Source organism: Aquarana catesbeiana, linkage group LG03 (genome assembly GCF_042186555.1).
Source record: "Aquarana catesbeiana isolate 2022-GZ linkage group LG03, ASM4218655v1, whole genome shotgun sequence".
Lineage (NCBI taxonomy): Eukaryota > Metazoa > Chordata > Amphibia > Anura > Ranidae > Aquarana > Aquarana catesbeiana.
Window position 1 is genome coordinate 713,015,715 of NC_133326.1, and position 21,858 is coordinate 713,037,572.

Below are 21,858 nucleotides of genomic sequence, written 5' to 3' on the forward strand. Positions count from 1 at the left end.
CCACTATCTGCCCCGCAGTGCAGATGACTTCTCCTTCTCTCCTTCCCACCAGCTGCTGCAGGGGGAGCCACAGGGGGATCAATTTCATAGACTGCCCCCCCCACAGCTCTGATCACCCCTCTCCTGTCCCCAATCCCTATTCCCCACAACTCTAATCCCCCTGTGTCCCCCCCTCCCCCCACAGCTCTACCAGCTCCTCCTCCTCTACCTGACACTGGCTGTCAGCTGCTGTGGGCACACAGGGGGGCCAGTATATATGTCATATTTATCAGCCCCTTCATTTTCTGAGTGAACACAGTGAGTGATTGATAATGATCACTCCTGTGTTTATTCATAACTGAAGCATGATAAACTGTGCTTACTATGCTTTAGTTTGTGAATGAACAGTAAGCCTCTGTACAGAACACTTCCTGTTCAGTCATTCTCTGCAGCTTCAGCTCCAAAAAAAAAGAGTGGGGATCTCTGTCCTCAATCTCTTCTTCTGTCAAAAGAGTGTATCATCAGGGGTCTGTATGGACCCCTAATATTTCACCAAACCCCTCCACACACAGGGCTGTTAAAAAATGTAAACAATAAAACAAAAATAAATTGTAAAAAACAAAAAACACAATTAAGGGTTTCTTCCCACCGGTACTCTGACTGCATGAATTTGTTCATGCGGCTGAAGCCGTGTTCAGGGCCATACACCTGACCCCACACACCCATCCAGGCTGGGGGGTCCCTGTCAGGTAATGTACGGGGCCCCATGATTTCTAACAGCAGCCCTGAGCGTGTTCTCCGGTCTCACCCTCTTTGGCTTCCCGTATATTCTACATATTACCAGCCTAATGTATGCCGTGTCTCTGTAAGGTATTGTCCTCTCTGGTGGGGAAGATGAGGGTGAGACCGGAGAACATGCTGCACAGCAATATACATCTCAGTGCTGATAACAGTGACACCAACACAATTATATTACTGATATATTCTATTAAAGTCTATGCCAAGCTAAGAACTTTTCTTTATAGTTTTGGATGGAGTGAGGGAGGATTAGAACACCTGTTGGGTTTTTAATGATATCTGGCGATTCCCCTCACTGCCTGTCCTGCTGACAACATTGTACCGGGCAGGAAGTGAGAGAAAATCAGCAAAGGGGACCCAGACATACATTTTTAGTATTATAGGGGAAGGCTAGAGCCCCAGTCAGATTTTATTATAATTGTGGAGAGCTCTCCTCACTTCCTGCTTGGTAAAATCTTGTCACCGGGACAGGAAGTGAGGACAAATCTCTTTAATGGAGTTCTAATTCTCCCCCACTCCATCCAAAACTAAGAAAAGAAAACATTATGGGTGGACATACACTTTAATGATACATCACATTTTATTGTCTTAGCAGTAAATCTCTAGATCCCTTCTTCATATATTTTCTCTGAGATTGTTACATTTCTTTTCATCTCTATTTAGTATAGATTGTATGGAATAGGAGGAGGAAAGAGAGGAGAGGTGACCCCATCCTATCCAATCACAGCGACCGCACTGCACCCCGCACAGAGTGACTGCATGTGGGGGAGGGGCAGAGAGTAGGGGGAGGGGCCAGAGGAGGAGATTGGTGATGTCACACACTGTGATAACTTTCTGTTTAATGATTACAATGAAAGTAATTGTCATGAGATAGATAGATAGATAGATAGATAGATAGATAGATAGATAGATAGATAGATAGATAGATAGATAGATAGATAGATAGATAGGCCACACCCCTCTTTACTGACAAATAGGAACATGTCATTCACTGTTACTCCAGTAACTGGAGAGATCTCCTACCCAATCACAGGGAGTGACAGAGGGAGAAATCTCACATTTAACAAAAACCTGCAGGGCACTGACTGAAGTCCCACCCACTGCATTATCCTATTGGCTGAATACTCTACCAATCCCATTACCCATCCCTGTGACATCACCAGTCTCTGGGCGGAGTTCTCACTATGACTATTATTCCCTATTCCCCCCACAGATCTTTATACAACCTCTCCTTACAAATATCCCAGGATGGAGGGGCTCAGTGAAGGTGGTGGTGAAGGTGTGGAGATGTCGGATCGGGTCACACAGATCATAAAAGGAGATCCGTCCGACCTCATAATCCAGATATATCCTGACTCTGTTACTGGAGATATTGGAGGGTAAGAGGGTCTGTTTACTGTCATGTATCACCAAATACTGATCACCTTTCCTCCACAAACACCAGGACTTGTTATTATTTCCAATCAGTGACTGCACTCCCCCTCCCCTCTCTATACTGGGGTAACACATCCCGACTATCCACCAATCTGATCCCCCGACATCCACTTCCCAGTAATGTCTCCCTGAGGAGAAACTCTGACTGCTTATCACCTGAGGACAATACTGAAATCTCTCTGGTGTTTCTGGATGATTCTGTTTTCTATCTGACAAGGATACAGTTTTCCTGTCATCTGATATATGGAGATAATTACTGGCTGTGTTTACATCCAGTAATATGTCTGCAGCTCCCTGTATATAGAAGTATACATTTACCTCTGTTATTATATCAGATAAACCTGTGTGTAAGACCCCTGCCACATCCAGACCCCCTCCATCATGGAGGAGTTCCTCATGTCTCTCTCTGTCCTCATTATCTCCATCCTCAGTATCACACAAGTCACCTGTGTCTGATTCCTGTAAGACAGTCAGTGGATCCGTCATGTTACACAGCTCCTCAATGTGACGCAACTTCCTGGACAGCTCCTCCTTCTTTATTTCCAGATCCTGGATGGAGATGGAGATCCGCTCTGCCCTCCCGGAGATTTCCCTCAGGACTCTCTTCTCCAGGTCTTCCAGACGTCTCCCGAGATCTCTAAACAGGGCAGTGACTTTCTCGGTGTCACCAGATGCTTTTTCTTCTACTTTCCTCCTGTGTTCCTGCAGACTCTGGACTCTGTCCTCCATCTCCTCTCTCTTTGTCAGAAGGTTCTGCAGAACATTCCTCAGTGTCTCCTTCTTCTTCTCAGAAGCCTCATCCAGCATCTCCACCTGGTGTCCACAATGTTCTCCAGCCAAAGTGCAGGACACACAGATACAGGTCTCATCCTCAGTGCAGTAATACTCCAGGATCTTCTTATGGACGGAGCATTTCCTGCTCTCCATGGACAAGCTGGGGTCACATAAGATGTGTTCTGGGGACTTTTTGTGGACTCTCAGGTGTTTATCACACAGAGAAACCTCACAGTGCAGACAGGATCTAACAGCAGGTATAGGATAGTCCACACAGTAAGCACAGAAGACCCCGGACTCCTCCCAATCTGGCTGAGCAGACAGGAAATTCTCCACTATGTTACGTAGTGTTATGTTCCTCTGCAGTGCAGGCCGATCCTGAAACTTCTCTCTACATTCAGGACAGGAATATCCTCCAGACCCCCCCTGTGTATGCAGGACCCGATCAATACAGACCCGGCAGAAGTTGTGTCCACATCTCAGCATTACAGGATCTGTATAAATGTTCAGACAGACGGAACATTCCAGCTCAGCTCTCAGATTAGCAGATGCCATCGCTGACAGTAGAAGAGAAATGAAAGTGAGAATCTCTGACACCGGAGAAGAATGCAGTTGGGAGGGTCACTTCCTCCTACACAGAGGGAGGCTGATCCAGATCTGTATTATCAACCACTTTTTGAGATGTGTTGTTTACAAGTTAAATACAGTTTTTTTTGCTAGAAAATTACTTAGAACCCCAAACATTATACCTTTTTTTTGTCTAACACCCTAGGGAATAAAATGGCGGACGTTGCAATACTTTCTGTCACACCTTATTTGCGCAGTGGTCTTACAAGCGCACTTTTTTGGAAAAAGTACACTTTTTTGAATTAAGAAATAGGACAACAGTAATGTTAGCCCAATTTTTTTTTATATTGTGAAAGATAATGTTACACTGAGTAAATTGATACCCAACATGTCACACTTCAAAATTGCGCCCGCTTGTGGAATGGTGACAAACATTTACCCTTAAAAATCTCCAAAGGTGACGTTTAAAAAATTCTACAGGTTGCATGTTTTGCGTTACAGAGGAGGTCTAGAGCTATAATTATTGCTCTCACTCTACTGATCGCAGAGATACCTCACATGTGTGGTTTGAACACCGTTTTCATATGCGGGCGCTGCTCACGTATGCGTTCGCTTCTGCATGTGAGGTCGGCAGGATGGGGCGTGTTTAAAACTTTTATTTTTTTATTTTTACACTGTTCTTTTTTTAAAAAAATGTGTCACTTTTATTCCTATTACAAGGAATGTAAACATCCCTTGTAATAGAAAAAAGCATGACAGGACCTCTTAAATATGAGATCTGGGATCAAAAAGACCTCAGATCTCATATTTACACTTAAATGCAATTAAAAAAAATTGTCATTTAAAAAAATAAATAGCCCTTTAAGAGCTATGGGCGGAAGTGACGTTTATGATGTCGCCTCCGCCCTGCATTGTTATGGAGACGGGTGGGGGCCATCTTCCCCTCACTTGTCTCCATACCCAGCAAGGGTGAAGATCCGATCGCCTCCGCCGCTGGCAACTGCTCCGGTAAGCAGCGGAGGGCACCGGAGCGCGAAGGGAGGGGGGCCCTCTCCCGCCACTGATAAAAGTGATCTTGCGGCGATTCCGCCGCAGAGACCACTCTTATCGGAAACCGGACCGCCGGCTGACAAAGAGGATACCGGGGTTATGGCAGCTAGCTGCTGCCATAACAACGATATCCCCCTTCAAAGTAAGGACGTATATCGTCGTGCGGCGGTCCGGAAGTGGTTAAAGTACTGAAAAGGAAGTTTTTTTCCACAGTAGTAAAGATAATCAAACCTCCCAACTTTGAGAGAAAGAGGGAAAGATGGGTGTAAAGAAGAACACACTAAGGCCTCATGTACACTGCTGCTGGTAGACGAACATTTAGGAGCAGTTGGCAATTTTTTTCTACAGCCCCTGAACTCTCCTCTATGTTATCTTATCTGTCCATGTACACAGGGTCATTTATAGTCCTTTCTAGGAAGTTGAGTTTAGAGGCATTTTTTGGAACGCAAAATGCTTCTAAACACGGTAACTCGCCTTTAGCCACGTTTAGTTTACAGGCCTTTTTCATTTTTGGCTATTTTTTTTTAAGTTCTTCTGAATGCAAACGCAGCAAAACGCCGCTATACACGGCATGTAAACGTGGCAAAACGAACGTTTTAAACGTGGGTTACTATCTGTCAAGTTAAATTGTTAAAGGAGAGGTTGTAAAAGCGTCCCGTGTACATGAAGCCTAAGGCCCCTTGCACACTAGAGTCCAAGTGTGTCCAATTCTGGGATATTAGTATTCCCAGGAGCCACAGGTGCAGCATCTAGACCTGCTTCCTGCAGCCTGTCGCAGTCTTTGAAAGGCTGACATACACTGCAGCTGGATGGGGCTGAACACTCTACTGCCTTAGGGAGAAAGGAGGCCCAGGGACTAAAGACCCCCATTTCTTTGTGAAGAACAAGGAAGGGTTCCTTACTGGATAAGATTGCTAATTCTGAAATCTGTCTCATTGACATGATACACTGATAAAACCCACCTTACAAGTAAGGTCAGCCAAGGGAATATCCTGAATGAGCTCAAGGAGAGGCTTCTGTAGAGCCAACATGACCAAATTGAGATCCCGTTGTGACACAGGTGAATGAAAGTGGAAGCAATGTGAGCCACCCCTTAAACAAAGTCCGCTTCCCGACCGCCTCATGCAGATATACTGTGGCAGAAGGGCGCGTAGAGGCAGATAATTTACCTGTACGTTGCCCTTTAAGAGGCGGCTTGCAGCGCATGCGACAGGAGGTCAGAGGCTGTGGAGGGGATGACAGAAGGTCAGAGGCTGCGGGGAGGGACAGGAGGTCAGAGGCTGTGGCGGGGATAACAGGAGGTCAGAGGCTGCGGGGGGGACAGGAGGTCAGAGGCTGCAGAGGGAGTTTAGAGGCTTCGGGAGGGCGAACGGGAGGTCAGGGGCTGCAGGGGGGAGGGACAGGAGGTCAGAGGCTGTGGGGGGGGCACAGGAGTTTAGAGGCTGCAGGGGGGGCGGACAGGAGGTCAGGGGCTGCGGAGGGGAGGGGATCAGAGGCTGCAGGGGGGAAGACAGGAGGTCAGAGGCTGCGGGGGGAGGGGATCAGAGGCTGCAGGGGGGACGACAGAAGGTCAGAGGCTGTGGGGGGGACAACAGGAGGTCAGAGGCTGCGGGGGGACAACAGGAAATCGGAGGCTGCGGAAGGGGATGACAGGAGGTCAGAGGCTGCGAAGAGGATGACAGGAGGTCAGAGGCTGCGGGGGGAGACAGGAGGTCAGAGGCTGTGGGGGGGACAGGAGGTCAGAGGCTGCGGGGGGAGACAGGAGGTCAGAGGCTGCGGGGGGAGACAGGAGGTCAGAGGCTGCGGGGGGGCAGAAAGTCAGAGGCTGCGGGGGGGCGGACAGGAGGTTAGAGGCTGCGGGGGGACATAGGAAGAGGCACACGCCACCAGACGAGACCTCACTGAGCGCTGTAACTGCTTTAATTTTAAAAATGGCACCTCTCTGTGCCATCATGTCACTGCACATGCACCCGCCTTTTCAAAAATTGCCAAGCGTGTACGGGCTTTCCCGAGCACAGCTAGCTTCGGAACAGTGCTGGCGCCTGCGCAGTTGTATGTCGGCCCGGCCCCGCAGCCATATTTTTTTCAGGCGCCGCTGCCCTCACTGCGGCCTCAGGGGCAGCCAGCCCACCAGGAAATTTCCAGGTATCCCGGTAGGCCAGTCCGGCCCTGGTCAATTTTGTTTGGGAGCCACGTCGCACGACGCAGTGCCGAATCACAAAAAGTGTTCTGGTCTTTGGCCAGCAAAATGGTCCGGGGCTTAAGTGGTTAAAAAAGGAATAAGTGACCATCAGTCTCTGAAAGAGAATGGCCAATGCTAAGACTTGACCCTTCAGGGTGCTAAAGGGAATTACTGCTCCAGAGAAGCTATACAGAGCCCTCCAAGGTGAGAGACCTTGTGAGAGGTTGATTTCTAGCCTTAAGCAGCATAGAAATAACAGAGTCAGAGAGACCTCAAACACTCACGACTTGGGTGTTAAAAGCCAAGTGTTAAAGCCAGCGACCATGAAGCAGGATGGTACACTGGTCCTTGAGACAGCGTGTCTGATTGGTCTGAAAATGACCATGGATTGTCTCCCAGGAATTGGAGGCTGTCCAAGTATCAACTTCTTCTTGGTCAAAATGGTTCAACTAAGATGGCTAGAATGTCCTCTATCTCGATCCTGCAAAGCTGTTGAGAGACATCTGTAGCAAATAGAAAATGCATCAGTGGCGGCCCCTCTATTAGGGGCACAGGGGTGCCGCCCCCCTATCCATGCGTCCAGTCCCCTAATCTACATGCGGGGCGCCAGGCAAATGGATTCCAATGTGGGTTTTTTTTTTTGAAGCACGTGATTAAGCACGTGATTGGCTTCAAAAATGGTGGGCTTGGGGTGCAGAGCACTGTACACCAAATTGTGTGACGTTAGCAAATTAATATTCTCTAATGTCTTCCTGCTTCTCCTCTTGGCCAATCAGGAAGCCAGTCCTGAGACCCGGGAGTCTTAGAACAGGTCTCAGGACCCACCTCCTGTTCGGCCGGGAGGAGAAGCATCGGCCATAGCAGCAAGAGTCTCTTCTAGGAGGAGTCCTACCCCAGAGCGGATTGCCACTGTGACTGATCGAGAGCCATGGGGGGGGATCACTGTTGATAACTAATTATGGACTTACTCCTAGTTGTCAGGAATATTCACCTCCCCAAGTTACAAATCAGATGTCGCTACATTTAAACTTGAATAAGAGTCACATGCTCCGCATTTCCGAGTAAATCAAATGCCTAATAGGAAGGCCAGAGTAGACGACAGCTGATATCACGGATATGTGTATATATGTGTATATCCTGGCTATCCCTCCACTTTCCTATACAGTGGTGGCTGGTGAAATTTTAGGATGGGGGGACGCCAGACCCGCCCCTCCTTTTTGACCCCTCCCACTTATAAGCCCCACCCCTTATAGCATCCACCCACTCCATCCCCTGTATTCCACTTGCTTCCACTCATAGTTTCAGGAGTATACAGCTCAGGACAGCTCATCACAGGACAGAGTATACAGCCCAGAATTGCAGCAGAGTATACAGCCCAGAATCACAGCAGAGTATACAGCCCAGAATCACAGAGTATAGCATATAGCATTTCTATGGTATATAGCATTTCTCACAAAGCCTGGTATATAGCATGTCTCACAAAGCCTGGCATATAGCATTTCTCATTGGTATAATACACCCATCGTCATCATCCCCACAATATACACCAATAATCATCATCCCCATCCCCATATTATACACCCATCATCCCTATCCCCATCCCCATATTATACACCCATCATCCCTATCCCCATATATTAGACCCGCCATCTTCATCATTGCACTGTATGATGACATATATAAAGAACACTGCAATGAGAAGACTCATTATGATATGTTGTATGCTGCAGAGTATCTTATCAGCCAGGCAGATACAGTGAAGGATCTGCAGAACAATGCTCTGTATAATGGCATGTTTGCAGAACATTGCTCCGTATAATGGCATGTCTGCAGAACATTACTCCGCATAAGGGTATGTCTGCAGAACATTGCTCCCTATAATAGCATATCTGCAGAACATTGCTCTGTATAATGGCATTTTTGCAGGTCATCGCTCTGTATAATGGCATACATACAGAACATTGCTCTGTATAGTGGCATATCTGCATAAAATTGCTCTCTGTAGTGGCAAATCTGCAGAACATTCATTGCAATGTGAACAAACTCATTGTGATATACTGTATTCTGCAGAGTATCTCACCAGCCAGGCAGCTAAAGTGATAACTCTGCAGCACATTGCTCCATATAATGGATATCTGCAGAACATTGCCCTTTATACTGGCAAGTCTACAGAACATTGCACTTGCTGGCCCTGGCTCCCTATACTCTGCTAGCTTCCAACCCTGGGAACATACTACCTCTCATGCCCCCTGGCCACCTACACCCCTCATGCCCCTTGGGCACCTACCACCCCTCATGCCCCCTGGACACCTACACCCCTCATGCCCCCTAGGCTCTCACCTGTCTTCGGGTGACTGTCCTTTGTGTGTCTGGCAGCAGTCACCACCACTGAAGCCACGGGAGCCATCGGGGGCGGGGGAAGGTCACAGGTGTTGCCGATCGGAGAGTATGCACTGCTGGCGGGACTCTGGAGAGTGGACGCAGCTCCAGGGCAAGGGGGGGTGCTGCTGGTGCTGGCGCTGGCAGTGGGGGCTGGAGGTAACTGGCTAGAGCATATGCCGCAGCCCGGGTTTCAGGAGAGCAGACAGCCAGCACTTACCTTCAATGGCGCCGCTCTCTCAGAATCCGAACCTAGAAACAGGAAGTGATGTATATAGCACCGCCCACGCCCACTCTATTCTCCTCCGGTGTCCTGTCCCCCATAGTGACGCAAATAGTACCGCCCACTGTCCTCTCCTCCGGTGTCCTGTCCCCCATAGTGACGCAAATAGTACCGCCCACTCTCCTCTCCTCCGGTACCTGCCGCGCCAATTCTAGCCACTACTGTAGGCATACTGACCAATCAAAGTAGAGTGGGAGTGTGTGCGGGCGCACAGCTTGCGCCCTGCACATGCCCTAAACACGGGCAAATTAGCTTCCTAGCCTGCAATCTGCTGATTGCAGGCCGGGAAGCTTTCCATAGACCGTTGCATGTCCGACGCCTGCTCACTCTTAAAATGACATTTTTTTTTCTTTATTCAGCTTGGGGGGGGCGGGCGGCGCCCAAGCGCCCCCTATGGACGGGCCACCACTGTTCCTATATGAAAACTGTTTATTTCTTGGTATTGTCCTAAAGCTGACCATACTCTGTCCAAATGTCTTTTTTTCAGCAGAACATATACAATACAGTAATATAGAAAATTATTGCGCTACTAATATAGAAAAGATGAGCTGCCAGCACCAACAATAATACTAATTGTGTGTAAATGTCTAATGGGAAAAGTGCAGCGGTAGAGATACAAATGTACCCCAGGTATGAACCTAGGGGAAAAAGGGGACCTGCACAATAAGAACTGTCTTGAAATGTGCAGAAGGTTAGTGGAAGTGTTATGCTCCGTACACACGGTCAGATTTTCCGATGGAAAATGTGTGATAGGACCTTGTTGTCGGAAATTCTGACCGTGTGTGGGCTCCATCACACATTTTCCATCGGATTTTCCGACACACAAAGTTTGAGAGCAGGATATAAAATTTTCCGACAACAAAATCCGTTGTCGGAAATTCCGATCGTGTGTACACAAATCCGACGGACAAAGTGCCACGCATGCTATTGGCCACTGCCCCGCTTATAGTCCCGACGTACGTGTTATACGTCACCGCGTTTATAACGGTCGGATTTTCCGACAACTTTGTGTGACCGTGTGTATGCAAGACAAGTTTGAGCCAACATCCGTCGGAAAAAATCCTAGGATTTTGTTGTCGGAATGTACGAACAAAGTCCGACCGTGTGTACGGGGCATTAGGAGTGTTTGTGAAAAGTGTGATGTGCACTGATAATGAATCAAGTGCAATCAATGCTATCAAAGGTCGGGTAGCACCATGTGATCAGGTGACACCTTAAAATACAAAAGTATACATATACATTATATATATATATATATATATATATATATATATGTAGCGCTGACAACTTTTGTTTTTAGCCATATGTGTGTTATGCAGTACATAAGTTGTATAGTGCCATCTTGTGGATAATTGAAAAGGTACAATACTTTTATGTTTCATGATTAAGTGAAGTGACATGGAAGGGATTGATTGTTTACTTCAGAACTTTAGCTGTGACCCACAGATAATGCTCCTGGACAAGAGGAGAACTGAACTGCATTGTGGGAGGATATAAAAGGGTAAGGAGTGGCCATCTTAGGTCTCTTGTTCCTGGAACGCGTGGCCTGCCAGCAGAAATCTGTGGGTGTGTGTGTCCCACAGGGTTGCGGCCTACTTTGTGAAGGAGCAGAGCAGCTGCAAGGATCCTGCCGTAGTATCACAGTGTGCTGGAGCAGCAGAAGTGATGATTCCGGAGACCCGTGGGGAGGACTCCTGGTCGTTAGTGAACGGAACAGTGTGACGGCGTGGTGGTGCCTTCATACGGACTGAGAACTGCTGAAACGGAGACATCCATTTGCCTGGATCCCGTGTGGTGAGAGGGTTAACACCCGGAAGTTTGTTTAATACTACACACACACTTAGAACTGTTACAGAGTGTTGCTGGGACTGATAGTCCCACAGAACAAGTTAAGTTGGAAAACAGTACATCTGCATAGACTTCAGTATTCAAGAGCGGATGCTAGATGTTTGTCTTCTTTATATAAGAACACTTAGTCAGTCTGCCGGATTATAACTGCTTTAGTGTATTACCTTACACTGCGCCACAACCAAGAGGAACCCCTTGTGGATTACAATTACAAGTTCTTAGCTAGCGAAGACTGAAGATGTCAAGACTATCTTTTTCATTGCAGGGGCCTGCATTTAGTTAGAAAGAATAGTGACTTTACGGTTTAGAGCAGGGGGAGCTCCCTGTTAAAAATTTATATATAATTAGGTAAATTTGTGTATGTTACCAATTGTCATAACCATTTCCTATACTGTTGCACTGCTTTGGTGTGATAGTATAGTCATTGTAATAACTCTTGATATAAATATATTATTTACTCAAAGAAAGAAGTTATTCTTGGTTATTATTGAAGTTTGTGTGCAGTGTTGTTATTTCTCCTGCAGGTGGAGCCACCAGCACCCAGGTAGAGGTAAATATAACTATAAGAGTGTATTGTGGGTTAAAGTTGATATTCATATTATTACAACACTGCACTACAGTTGTGTCAAGGGGATTGAACAATTTAAGAAGGGTGAAGAGCATAGAGGACAGGCCCGCTTTAAACCAGCAGCTCCACCGAGAGTTATTGCAACATGTGGGGGCTCATCCGGGATAACTGTAGCTCTAAAGCCAAGCACCCCCTTAAGAACCCTAGAATGGATCCCCCCACTGTGGCACAGTGGTGTGAGGCAGAAGGCGCCCACTCAGAAGCGAGCATGGCCATGGAACTCTGGGGAGATATCTGGGAGAAGGAACACATCAACCAAGTGGTAAAAACACTATCCCCAGGACAAAGAGCCAAGGTGGTCGCAGTAAGGCCCGATCATGAGACATTCCGCACCTATGCATTATTGGAGTGGAGGAAGGGAGTTCCGGAACATTTCAAGGGTGCAAGTGTTGAACTTGCTGACAAGACCAAATTTTATCTGACCCACCCAAGGGAAGAAGGGAAGAAACTTGCCACCTTCTCCCAAATGAGTTCAGCAGAAATCAAGGTTCCATCACAGTCAGCCCCAGCTTCAATTGAGCCAGAACTCATCACAGCCCTGGGAAATTTGGTGTCCCAATGTCAAAAAGGGAACCCAACCTATTCAGGGGCTGGGTACCGAAAACTGGGTCATTTTCTCATTTTTTCAACGGCCTGTACCCAAAGGTGAAGACACCTTTGAAGAGTGGTTGGAACAGACCACGGAGGTGCTGGACGAGTGGGACATCCCTGAAACACAAAAAAAAACAGCGGATTACTGAGAGTCTCAAAGGGCCTGCTTCCAAGGCCATTCGAAATTTAAAGCTCAGCAAACAGAACTGTGTAGCCCAAGACTACTTCGATATCCTGCAAGATGTGTTTGGACATACTGAAAAGGTTTCTGACCTAATTTACCAATTAGAACACACCTATCAGGAATCTGGAGAGAAGTTGTCAGAATATATGAGACGGCTGGACAGGATTATTCACCAGATATTACTGAAGAAGGGATTAGATCCTTGTAAGGTGGATGAAATTTGAGCCAAACAAGTCTTAAGGGGTGCCCGGCCTTTGGACCCCATCACCCTCCAGTTAAGAACTTGCCAAGATGGAGGCATATTGAAGTACCCAGATCTAATTTGGATTGTACAGGAGGAAGAAGCTATTATAGAAAGGAAGAAGGAGAACATTTAAGAACCAAAGCACACTGTTGGAGTCAGAACAGTTAGTGTGATGGAGGATGATCCCCAGATTGAGCTTCTTAAGACTCAGGTGGCTCAGTTAATGGAAATTATGGCTTTGCTGACCACCAAACCCCCAAATCCACCCAATGGAGGAACAAAAAAATTGAAGAGAGTATCAGAGCCCACCTTCAGAAGCCGATCTGGACTTTGTTTCAACTGTGGAGGGGTTGGACATTTCGGGAACGTGTGCCCAAGTACAAGGGCAGCAGTACAACGTCAAAAGCCGGTGGAAAACTTCAAAGGGCCCCAGTGAAGGAGTCAGCTGGGCGCCTTGTAACTGTCGTCAACTCCAACGAAACCCAAGTTCCCAAAGTTTTGGGAGTAAGGGGAGGAATGAAGTTGAGTGAGCGGCCATGGAAACGAGGAGTCAAGATGTGCACTAACCAGCAAAGGAAGACCCACACTCATGGTGAATTTCCCCTCAACTTAGTGGGGCCCTCCCCGATTATCCCCATCCAGGTAGAAGGAATCTACGCCAAGGCACTGTTGGATACTGGAGCCCAAGTGACCTTATTGTATAAAGATTTCTACATGAAGCATCTCAAGCATCTGCCCCTGCAAAAGTTGGAAGAATTGGAAATATGGGGCCTAGGTACCCAGAACTTCCCCTATGAGGGGTATATCCCTATCAAACTTACCTTTGACCCGAGTGTGGCTGGAAAGGCCGAGACTTTCGACACCCTGGCAGTTGTGTGTCCTCGGCCCCCTGGGGCTCATAAAAGTTCCCTTATCATCGGAACAAATACTGATCTGGTCAGAAGATTCCTGACACCGCTTGTACAGAAGGAAAGTCCCCTGGCCATGAAGGTGCATCCCATGCTAACCCAAGTGTACAAGAATATAGTACACGAACAGAAGGCCCACAAGAAGGGGTGGGAAAAGTTTAGCGTTTAGACTGAGGTGAAGAACTGCTACAACCGGGCGAAGTGGTATGCATGAGAGCCTCTGTCAAGTTGAGCTGGAGACAACCTGGTCCTTTCATTGTCTTGGAGACAGACACTCAGGAAGAAGATGTGGGTCTGGAGATACTCGCAAAAGTGTTATCTACTAAGGCACTTAAGAGAAGCAGGGGGAGAGTCTCAGTTAGTGTTCGGAACATGACAGCCTTGCCTGTGAAGATACCAGCAAGAATGCTGCTTGGGCAGGCGAATCAAGCAACTCCAGTTTCGCCAAGAGATGTGAAAAGGAGACCCGAAAAGGAGATTACCATAGAGAATTTCTAACCGAAGAACACCTCCCTTATGCCGGTTTGGATGGAGAGGGCCAAAGCCCAGCTCTTGAGATGGAAGGAAGTTTTCTCAAAGAGTGAGTTTGATGTGGGGTATGCCAAGAGTGCAGAGCACAAGATCGGGCTGGAAGAAGACAAACCTTTTCGGGAAAGGGTCAGGAGGATCCCACTGGGAGATCTTGAAGAACTCCGAGAACAACTGGCTGAGCTGAAAAGGACTGGGATTATCAAGGAGTCCAGGAGTCCATACGCCTCCCCGATAGTGGTAGTGAGGAAGAAAAATGTGTCACTCCGGCTGTGTATCGACTACAGGACTCTGAACCGACGGACCATTCCTGATCAATACACTACCCCTCGTATAGAAGATGCCCCACAGAGCCTGTCAGGGGCGAAGTGGTTCAGTGTATTAGATTTGAAGAGTTGTTATTATCAGATCCCCATGAGTCCTGAGGATAAGGACAAGACTGCTTTCATCACCCCCGTGGGGTTTTATGAATTCAACCGGATGCCACAAGGTCTGTCTGGGGCCCCAGCAACTTTCCAGCGGCTCACGGAGAAGACAGTAGGCGACATGAACTTAATTGAGGTCTTAGTATACTTAGACGATATCATTGTATTTGGCCAAACTGTTGAAGAGCATGAAGAGTGACTGGAAAAGGTTCTAAATCGGCTACATGAAGAGGGTTTGAAACTTTCAATGGAGAAATGTCAGTTCTATCAATCTTCAGTGAACTATCTGGGGCACATTGTATCTGAAGAAGGGATAGCAACTGACCCTGAGAAACTGGAAGCTGTTACCTCTTGGCCAAGGCCCACGAATGTGACTGAGCTCAGGTCATTCCTAGGATACTGCTCCTACTACCGGAGGTTTGTGGAGGGGTTCGCAAAGATAGCCCACCCACTTACAGAACTACTGAAGAATCAGGAAGAGGCTGATGTGGATTCAGAGAAACCTGGGAGAAAAAAGAAGGGCCTCGGAAGAAAAGGGAATCTATCCTGGATCAGTGGACTCAGGAATGTGAAGAGACATTCAGTCAATTTAAGAAAAGTCTTACAACTGCTCCAGTGTTAGCTTATGTGGATCCTACCAAGCCCTATGAACTACATGTGAATGCCAGCTGAGATGGGCTGGGCGGAGTACTCTATCAGGATCATAATGGACATTTAAGGCCTGTTGCTTATGTGAGCTGCAGCCTGTCTCCTGCTGAGAACTACCCAACTCATAAACTTGAGTTTCTGGCCTTGAAGTGGGTCGTGGTAGACAAGTTGAGAGATTATCTGTATGGTGCCGAATTTGTAGTTAAAACAGATAACAACCCCCTCACATACTTACTCACCCCTGCAAAATTGGATGCCACGGGCCATAGGTGGTTGGCTGCTCTCTCAACATTCTCCTTCAGCCTGAAATACAGACCGGGAGTAGGCAACAGAGATGCAGATGCGCTGTCAAGAAGACCCCACAGTCCCCTGAGCTCCCAAGAGGATTGGACTCAACTTGCCCCCCCGAAGGGGTAAGAGCCCTTTGTGAAGGAGCAGAAAAGCAGGAGAAAGGTAGAGCTAGAGCAGAAGAGATTGGAGTGACTACAGCAGGAGTACCCAGGTATTACTGTAATGTCTCCCAGATTGCTGCAGAGGGTTTACCTAAGTTATCAAGGAAAGATCTTAGGAAAGATCAACAAGAAGATCCACTCTGCAGCTTGGTATTAGAAGCTCTGGAGGGTAAACACCCTGATTCACTTTTGAGAAGCGCCCGAAAAGAAACTCTGTTGTTACACAAAGAGTGGGATTGGTTGCAGTTGTTGCAAGGGGTGGTCTACCGAAGGGGCCCCTCTGAAGATCCAGAGCAGAAGTGGCAACTGTTTCTGCCAAAGAAGCACAGAGAGACAGTGTTAATCGCTCTACATGATTGTCATGGACATTTGGGTCAGAAAGAACTCTTCAGTTGATAAGAGATAGATTCTACTGGCCTTACATGAGGAAAGAAGTGGAGAGTTACTGTCACTCCTGCCATAGGTGTATCCAGAGAAAGACTCTGCCGCAACGGGCAGCCCCAATGGGTCATTTATCAAGTCAAGGTCCCATGGATTTAGTTTGCATAGACTTCTTGTGTCTAGAATCTGACTTGAGAGGGCAAGGAAATATTCTGGTAGTCACAGACCATTTTACCAGATATGCTCAAGCTTTCTCCATGAAGGATCAGAAGGCAGTCACAGTGGCAAAGACATTAGTGGAGAAGTTCTTCGTCCATTACGGCTTACCACAGAGGATCCACTCAGATCAAGGAAGGGACTTTGAGAGTACACTCATCAGGAGGTTGCTGGATCTATTGGGAATTCAAAAGTCCAGAACTACACCCTATCACCCACAAGGAGACCCTCAGCCGGAGAGGTTTAATAGAACTCTTCTTAATATGTTGGGGACACTAACCTCTGAGCAAAAGCCTAACTGGAGTAAGCATATTGCCACTTTAGTACATGCATATAACAGCACCAAGAGTGACATCACAGGATAATCACCTTCTCTGGACCACACCTCAGAGGCTTCTCATCGAGGATATACAAATAGGAGGAGGAAGAGTCTGAAGGTTGCTTATGAGAGGGCTCGGACTAGGTCAGACAGCAGAGGGAGTAGAAATAAAAGAAACTTTGACCTCAAAGTGAGGGTTCAAGATCTTCAACCCGGTGACCGAGTCCTATTAAGGAATTCCTGGCAAGCACAAGTTGGCGAATCGCTGGAGATCACAGCCATATGTCGTATGTAACAAGCTCCCAGGACTTCCAGTATTTGAAATTAGGCCAGAAGGAAGTGCTGGACCAACAAAAACTTGGCATCGGAATCACCTTTCGCCCCTAACTGATGCAGTCAGGATAATTCCAGAGGAGGAGTTATCATCTACATCAGAAGTTGCACAATGGCCTGTAACTAGGTCCCAGTCTGGGGCTTTGACAACTGAACACAGTGAGGAGAGAGACATGGACATTAGCTGGTTGTGGTCATCTAATATACCCGAAACTGAAGCAAGTGTTTCATCACCAACAGCCGAGGAGAGTAGTGAGGCTCTCAGGCCAGAAGCTCCAGAGTTTGTGCCATTGTCCGGAAAAGCTGAGAAGTGTTTATCTCCCACTTAAGTAGAAGAGAATAGTGTCCATCCAGAAATAGAGGACACACCAAAAGAACAAAGGGGAAAGAGGAACATTCGCCCACCTAAGAGACTAACATACGATACATTGGGCGAGTGTTCTGAGACAACAAAGGTTACCAGCAAAAGAAATGTTGATGAGCCTAGTTGCTCCTTAGTCAATCTGGATAATGAGAGCCCTGTTTCACCCCTTGGCACATCTGTATCTAATACTAAGGTGACAGTTGTGGGTACACAGAGTAGCTTTCCAACACCTGAGAATTGGTGGGAGGCTCCTCTGTCGGTCCTGTGCACTCGTTTAGATGCTAAGATGTGTAGCAGGAACAAGGTCTTACATATCTTTGGGGACCAAAGATTTAAAGCAGGGGGAGTATGTAGCGCTGACAACTTTTGTTTTTAGCCATATGTTTGTTATGCAGTACATAAGTTGTATAGTGCCATCTTGTGGATAATTGAAAAGGTACAATACTTTTACGTTTCATGATTAAGTGAAGTGACATGGAGGTGATTGATTGTTTACTTCGGAACTTTAGCTGTGACCCACCCACAATGCTCCTGGACAAGAGGAGAACTGAACTGCATTGTGGGAGGATACAAAAGGGTAAGGAGCGGCCATCTTAGGTCTCTTGTTCCTGGGACGCGTGGCCTGCCAGCAGAACTCTGTGGGTGTGTGTGTCCCACAGGGTTGCGGCCTACTTTGTGAAGGAGCAGAGCAGCTGCAAGGATCCTGCCGTAGTATCACAGTGTGCTGGAGCAGCAGAAGTGATCGTTCCAGAGACCCGTGGGGAGGTAACTGAGGACTCCTAGTCGTTAGTGAACGGAACAGTGTGACGGCGTGGTGGTGCCTTCATACGGACTGAGAACTGCTGAAACGGAAACATCCATTTGCCTGGATCCCGTATGGTGAGAGGGTTAACACCCGGACGTTTGTTTAATACTACACACACACTTAGAACTGTTACAGAGTGTTGCTGGGACTGATAGTCCCACAGAACAAGTTAAGTTGGAATAACAGTACATCTGCATAGACTTCAGTATTCAAGAGCGGATGCTAGATGTTTGTCTTCTTTATATAAGAACACTTAGTCAGTCTGCCGGATTATAACTGCTTTAGTCTATTACCTTACACTGCGCAACACCCAAGAGGAACCCCCTGTGGATTACAATTACAAGTTCTTAGCTAGCGAAGACTGAAGACGTCAAGACTATCTTTTTTATTGCAGGGGCCTGCATTTAGTTACAAAGAATAGTGACTTTACGGTTTAGAGCAGGGGGAGCTCCCTGGTAGAAATATATATATATAATTAGGTATATTTGTGTATGTTACCAATTGTCATAACCATTTCCTATACTGTTGCACTACGTTGGTGTGATAGTATAGTTATTGTAATAACTCTTGATATAAATATATTATTTACTCAAAGAAAGAAGTTATTATTGGTTATTATTGAAGTTTGTGTGCAGTGTTGTTATTTCTCCTGCAGGTGGAGTCACCAGCACCCAGGTAGAGGTAAATATAACTATAAGAGTGTATTGTGGGTTAAAGTTGATATTCATATTATTACAACACTGCACTACAGTTGTGTCAAGGGGATTGAACAATTTAAGAAGGGTGAAGAGCATAGAGGACAGGCCCGCTTTAAACCAGCAGCTCCACCGAGAGTTATTGCTATATCTATATCTATATCTATATCTATATATATATATATATATATATATATATATATATATATATATATATATATATATATATATATGTATTTTAAGGTGTCACCTGATCACATGGTGCTACCCGACCTTTCGTAGCATTGATTGCACTTGATTCATTATCAGCGCACATCACACTCATTCTTCAAGTCAAACTCAAACACTTTAGTGGCGCACAGCAATTTTTTTTATAGTATAAACTATACATTTATTTTGCAATTAAATAACATTTCTAATCATATGAAGTTAATCACAAGATTCCCCCTTTACAGCAGAGTCCACAGAGTTCCCCTTTTACATCTGAATCTGCAGAGTTCCCCTTTTACATCTGAATCTGCAGAGTAACCTCACATTGTAAGGGGGGACTCTGCAGAATCTGATGTAAGGGAAAACTCTGGGGACTCCAACATAAGGGATACTCTGGGAACCCTGATTTAAGGGGGAAAACTGAGAACTCTGATGCACAGTGAAGACTCTGATGTAAGGGAGAACACTGTGGCCTCCGGTGTAAAGGGGATCTGTGATATAAGGGGTGCTCTGAGAACCCTGATTTACCTTACTGTACTCACTCAGAGGCAGGAGATAGAAGGGGGAGACTTCAGTCACAGACAGGGATGGATGGTGAGCTCACTCACCCCTTGGCAGTCAATACCTGATATCCAGCTGTATCTGAGGCTGCTGGACTTCAAATTTCCAGTCCCCCACTTCTGAGGCACAGCGCCGGGGATTGGAGTGTGGGCAGACACAGAGGGGTAGGGACGGGATGAAGAGGAGCAGATCGAGCCCTCTCTCCTCTCCCGTCTGTATGTGGGGGGAACTGTTAGTGTTGGCTTTGGGCAGTGTGATAGAGAGTGTAACAGACACTCTCAGCTCAGACAACTGCAGCCAGCAACCCTGCTGGGAGGCCATAGTCCAGTCTGAATCTTGTGTCTGGGTTTTAGGCAGTCTGAAACCTGGATGCCTGATTCCAAACCCGAACTGTCCGGGTGAATCCCGGACAGGTGGCAACCCTAACAATACAGTCTGTGCAATCTCCTATAGATCTGCCAACTACTATGTAGTGCAAGAGCCTGCCTTGGGGAGCGGTTGGTGCGAGTGAGGGGCCGTCCCCCCCCAACATATTTGACCACCAGCTGCCACTGAAATGTATATTAGCTGGAACTGATCACATAGGGCCACCAGTGTGTCCACCACAAAGGCCTTTGAACTCCTGATCCCCCGCTGAAAGCTGAATTGAAAAAAAACGGCGTGGAGTCCCCCCCCCAGTCCATACCAGGCCCTTTGGGTCTGGTATGGATTCAGAGGGGATATCCACGCCAAAATAAAAAAACAAAAAAAGGTTGTGGGGCCCCCCTCAAATCCGTACTAGACCCTTATCCGAGCATGCCGCCTGGCAGCACTGGAAAGGGAGGGGACGAGCGAGCGCCCCCCCCGGAACCATACCAGGTGACATGCCCTCCACATGGGGGATGGGTGTTTTGGGGCAGGGGGGCTATGAACCTTGCCCCCATGTTGATGAGGACAAGGGCCTCTTCCCGACAACCCTTGCCTGGTGGTTGTTGGTGTCTGCGGGCGGGGGGCTTATCGGAATCTGGAAGCCCCCTTAACAAGGGGACCCCCAAATCCTGCCCCCCACCCTATGTGAATGGGTATCGGGTACATCGTACCCCTACCCATTCACCAAAAAAGCAGTGAAAAGTTAAAAAAACAAGAGCCTGTTTTTGACAATTTCTTTATTAGTAAAATAGCTCTGAGTCGCCGTCTCTGCCGGTGCCCTCGCCTTTTTCTGTCATCATTTTCTCCCCGTGCTGTCATCTCCCGGTGTCGTCGTCTTCTTCCTCCACCTCCTCACGTCGCCGCCGTCTTCTTCTTCCTCGCCAGTCACCGGTTACCCGCTAAAAAACAAAAAAAAGCTGGTCTTGTCACAAAGCTGTGTTCCTCCGTTGTTATGTTCCCTGCTGTCCGATGCCTCTTATATAGGCATGTGGGGTGGCCATCCAATGATGTCGTCCGGAGAGCCCGCCGCTTCTGACATGTGACGCCACAAGGGGCGGGCTCTCCTAGAGAGGAGAAGATCTCTCTCTACGTGGACAATGCCCTTATATATTTGAACGGTAGAGAGAGCTTGTTTCATAAATTGCTGTGTGTCATGGAGGAGTTTGGTGTGGTTTTCGGAACTACAGGTGGGTTGGGAAAAATCTCAGGCCTTTCTTATAGGCCCCCCTTCCCCATTGATTATCTACAAGGGTTGCATATTCAGTTGACATCCTCCTTTACATATCTAGGTATTCAAATACATGCTGATATTTCTAAATACGAAGAACCTAATGTTATTCCTATAGTCAAACAAATGATAGATAGGTTTCATACCTGGTCGTCATTGCCCTTTAATCTTGGTCACAAACATTTTTAAAATGATTTTTCTACCAAATTTTCTCTATTGTTTTCGAGCTGCCCCAGTCTTTTTCACTAAAAAGTTCTTTGGGAAAATAGACTCCACTGTTTCCGCCTTTGTCTGGAATGGCCACCAACCTTGTATAGCCAGGTCCTCCTTACAGGCGGCAAAGGCTGCGGGTGGCCTGGCTTGCCCAAACCTAAGAAGTTATTTCCTTGCTTCCCAACTTACCTATGTCCATGCTTGGTTACACTCTGACCCACTG

General features: G+C 47.1%; 1 protein-coding gene across 1 annotated transcript; it reads right to left on the minus strand.

Annotated features, from left to right (window-relative positions):
• Positions 1-183: 183 nt before the first annotated feature.
• Positions 184-3,568, minus strand: LOC141133666 (E3 ubiquitin-protein ligase TRIM39-like). The gene has a single exon (XM_073623162.1). It carries the CDS (start codon positions 3,538-3,540, stop codon positions 1,969-1,971), a length of 1,572 nt encoding a protein of 523 aa, XP_073479263.1. The 5' UTR covers positions 3,541-3,568; the 3' UTR covers positions 184-1,968.
• Between the last annotated feature and the right edge of the window lie 18,290 nt (positions 3,569-21,858).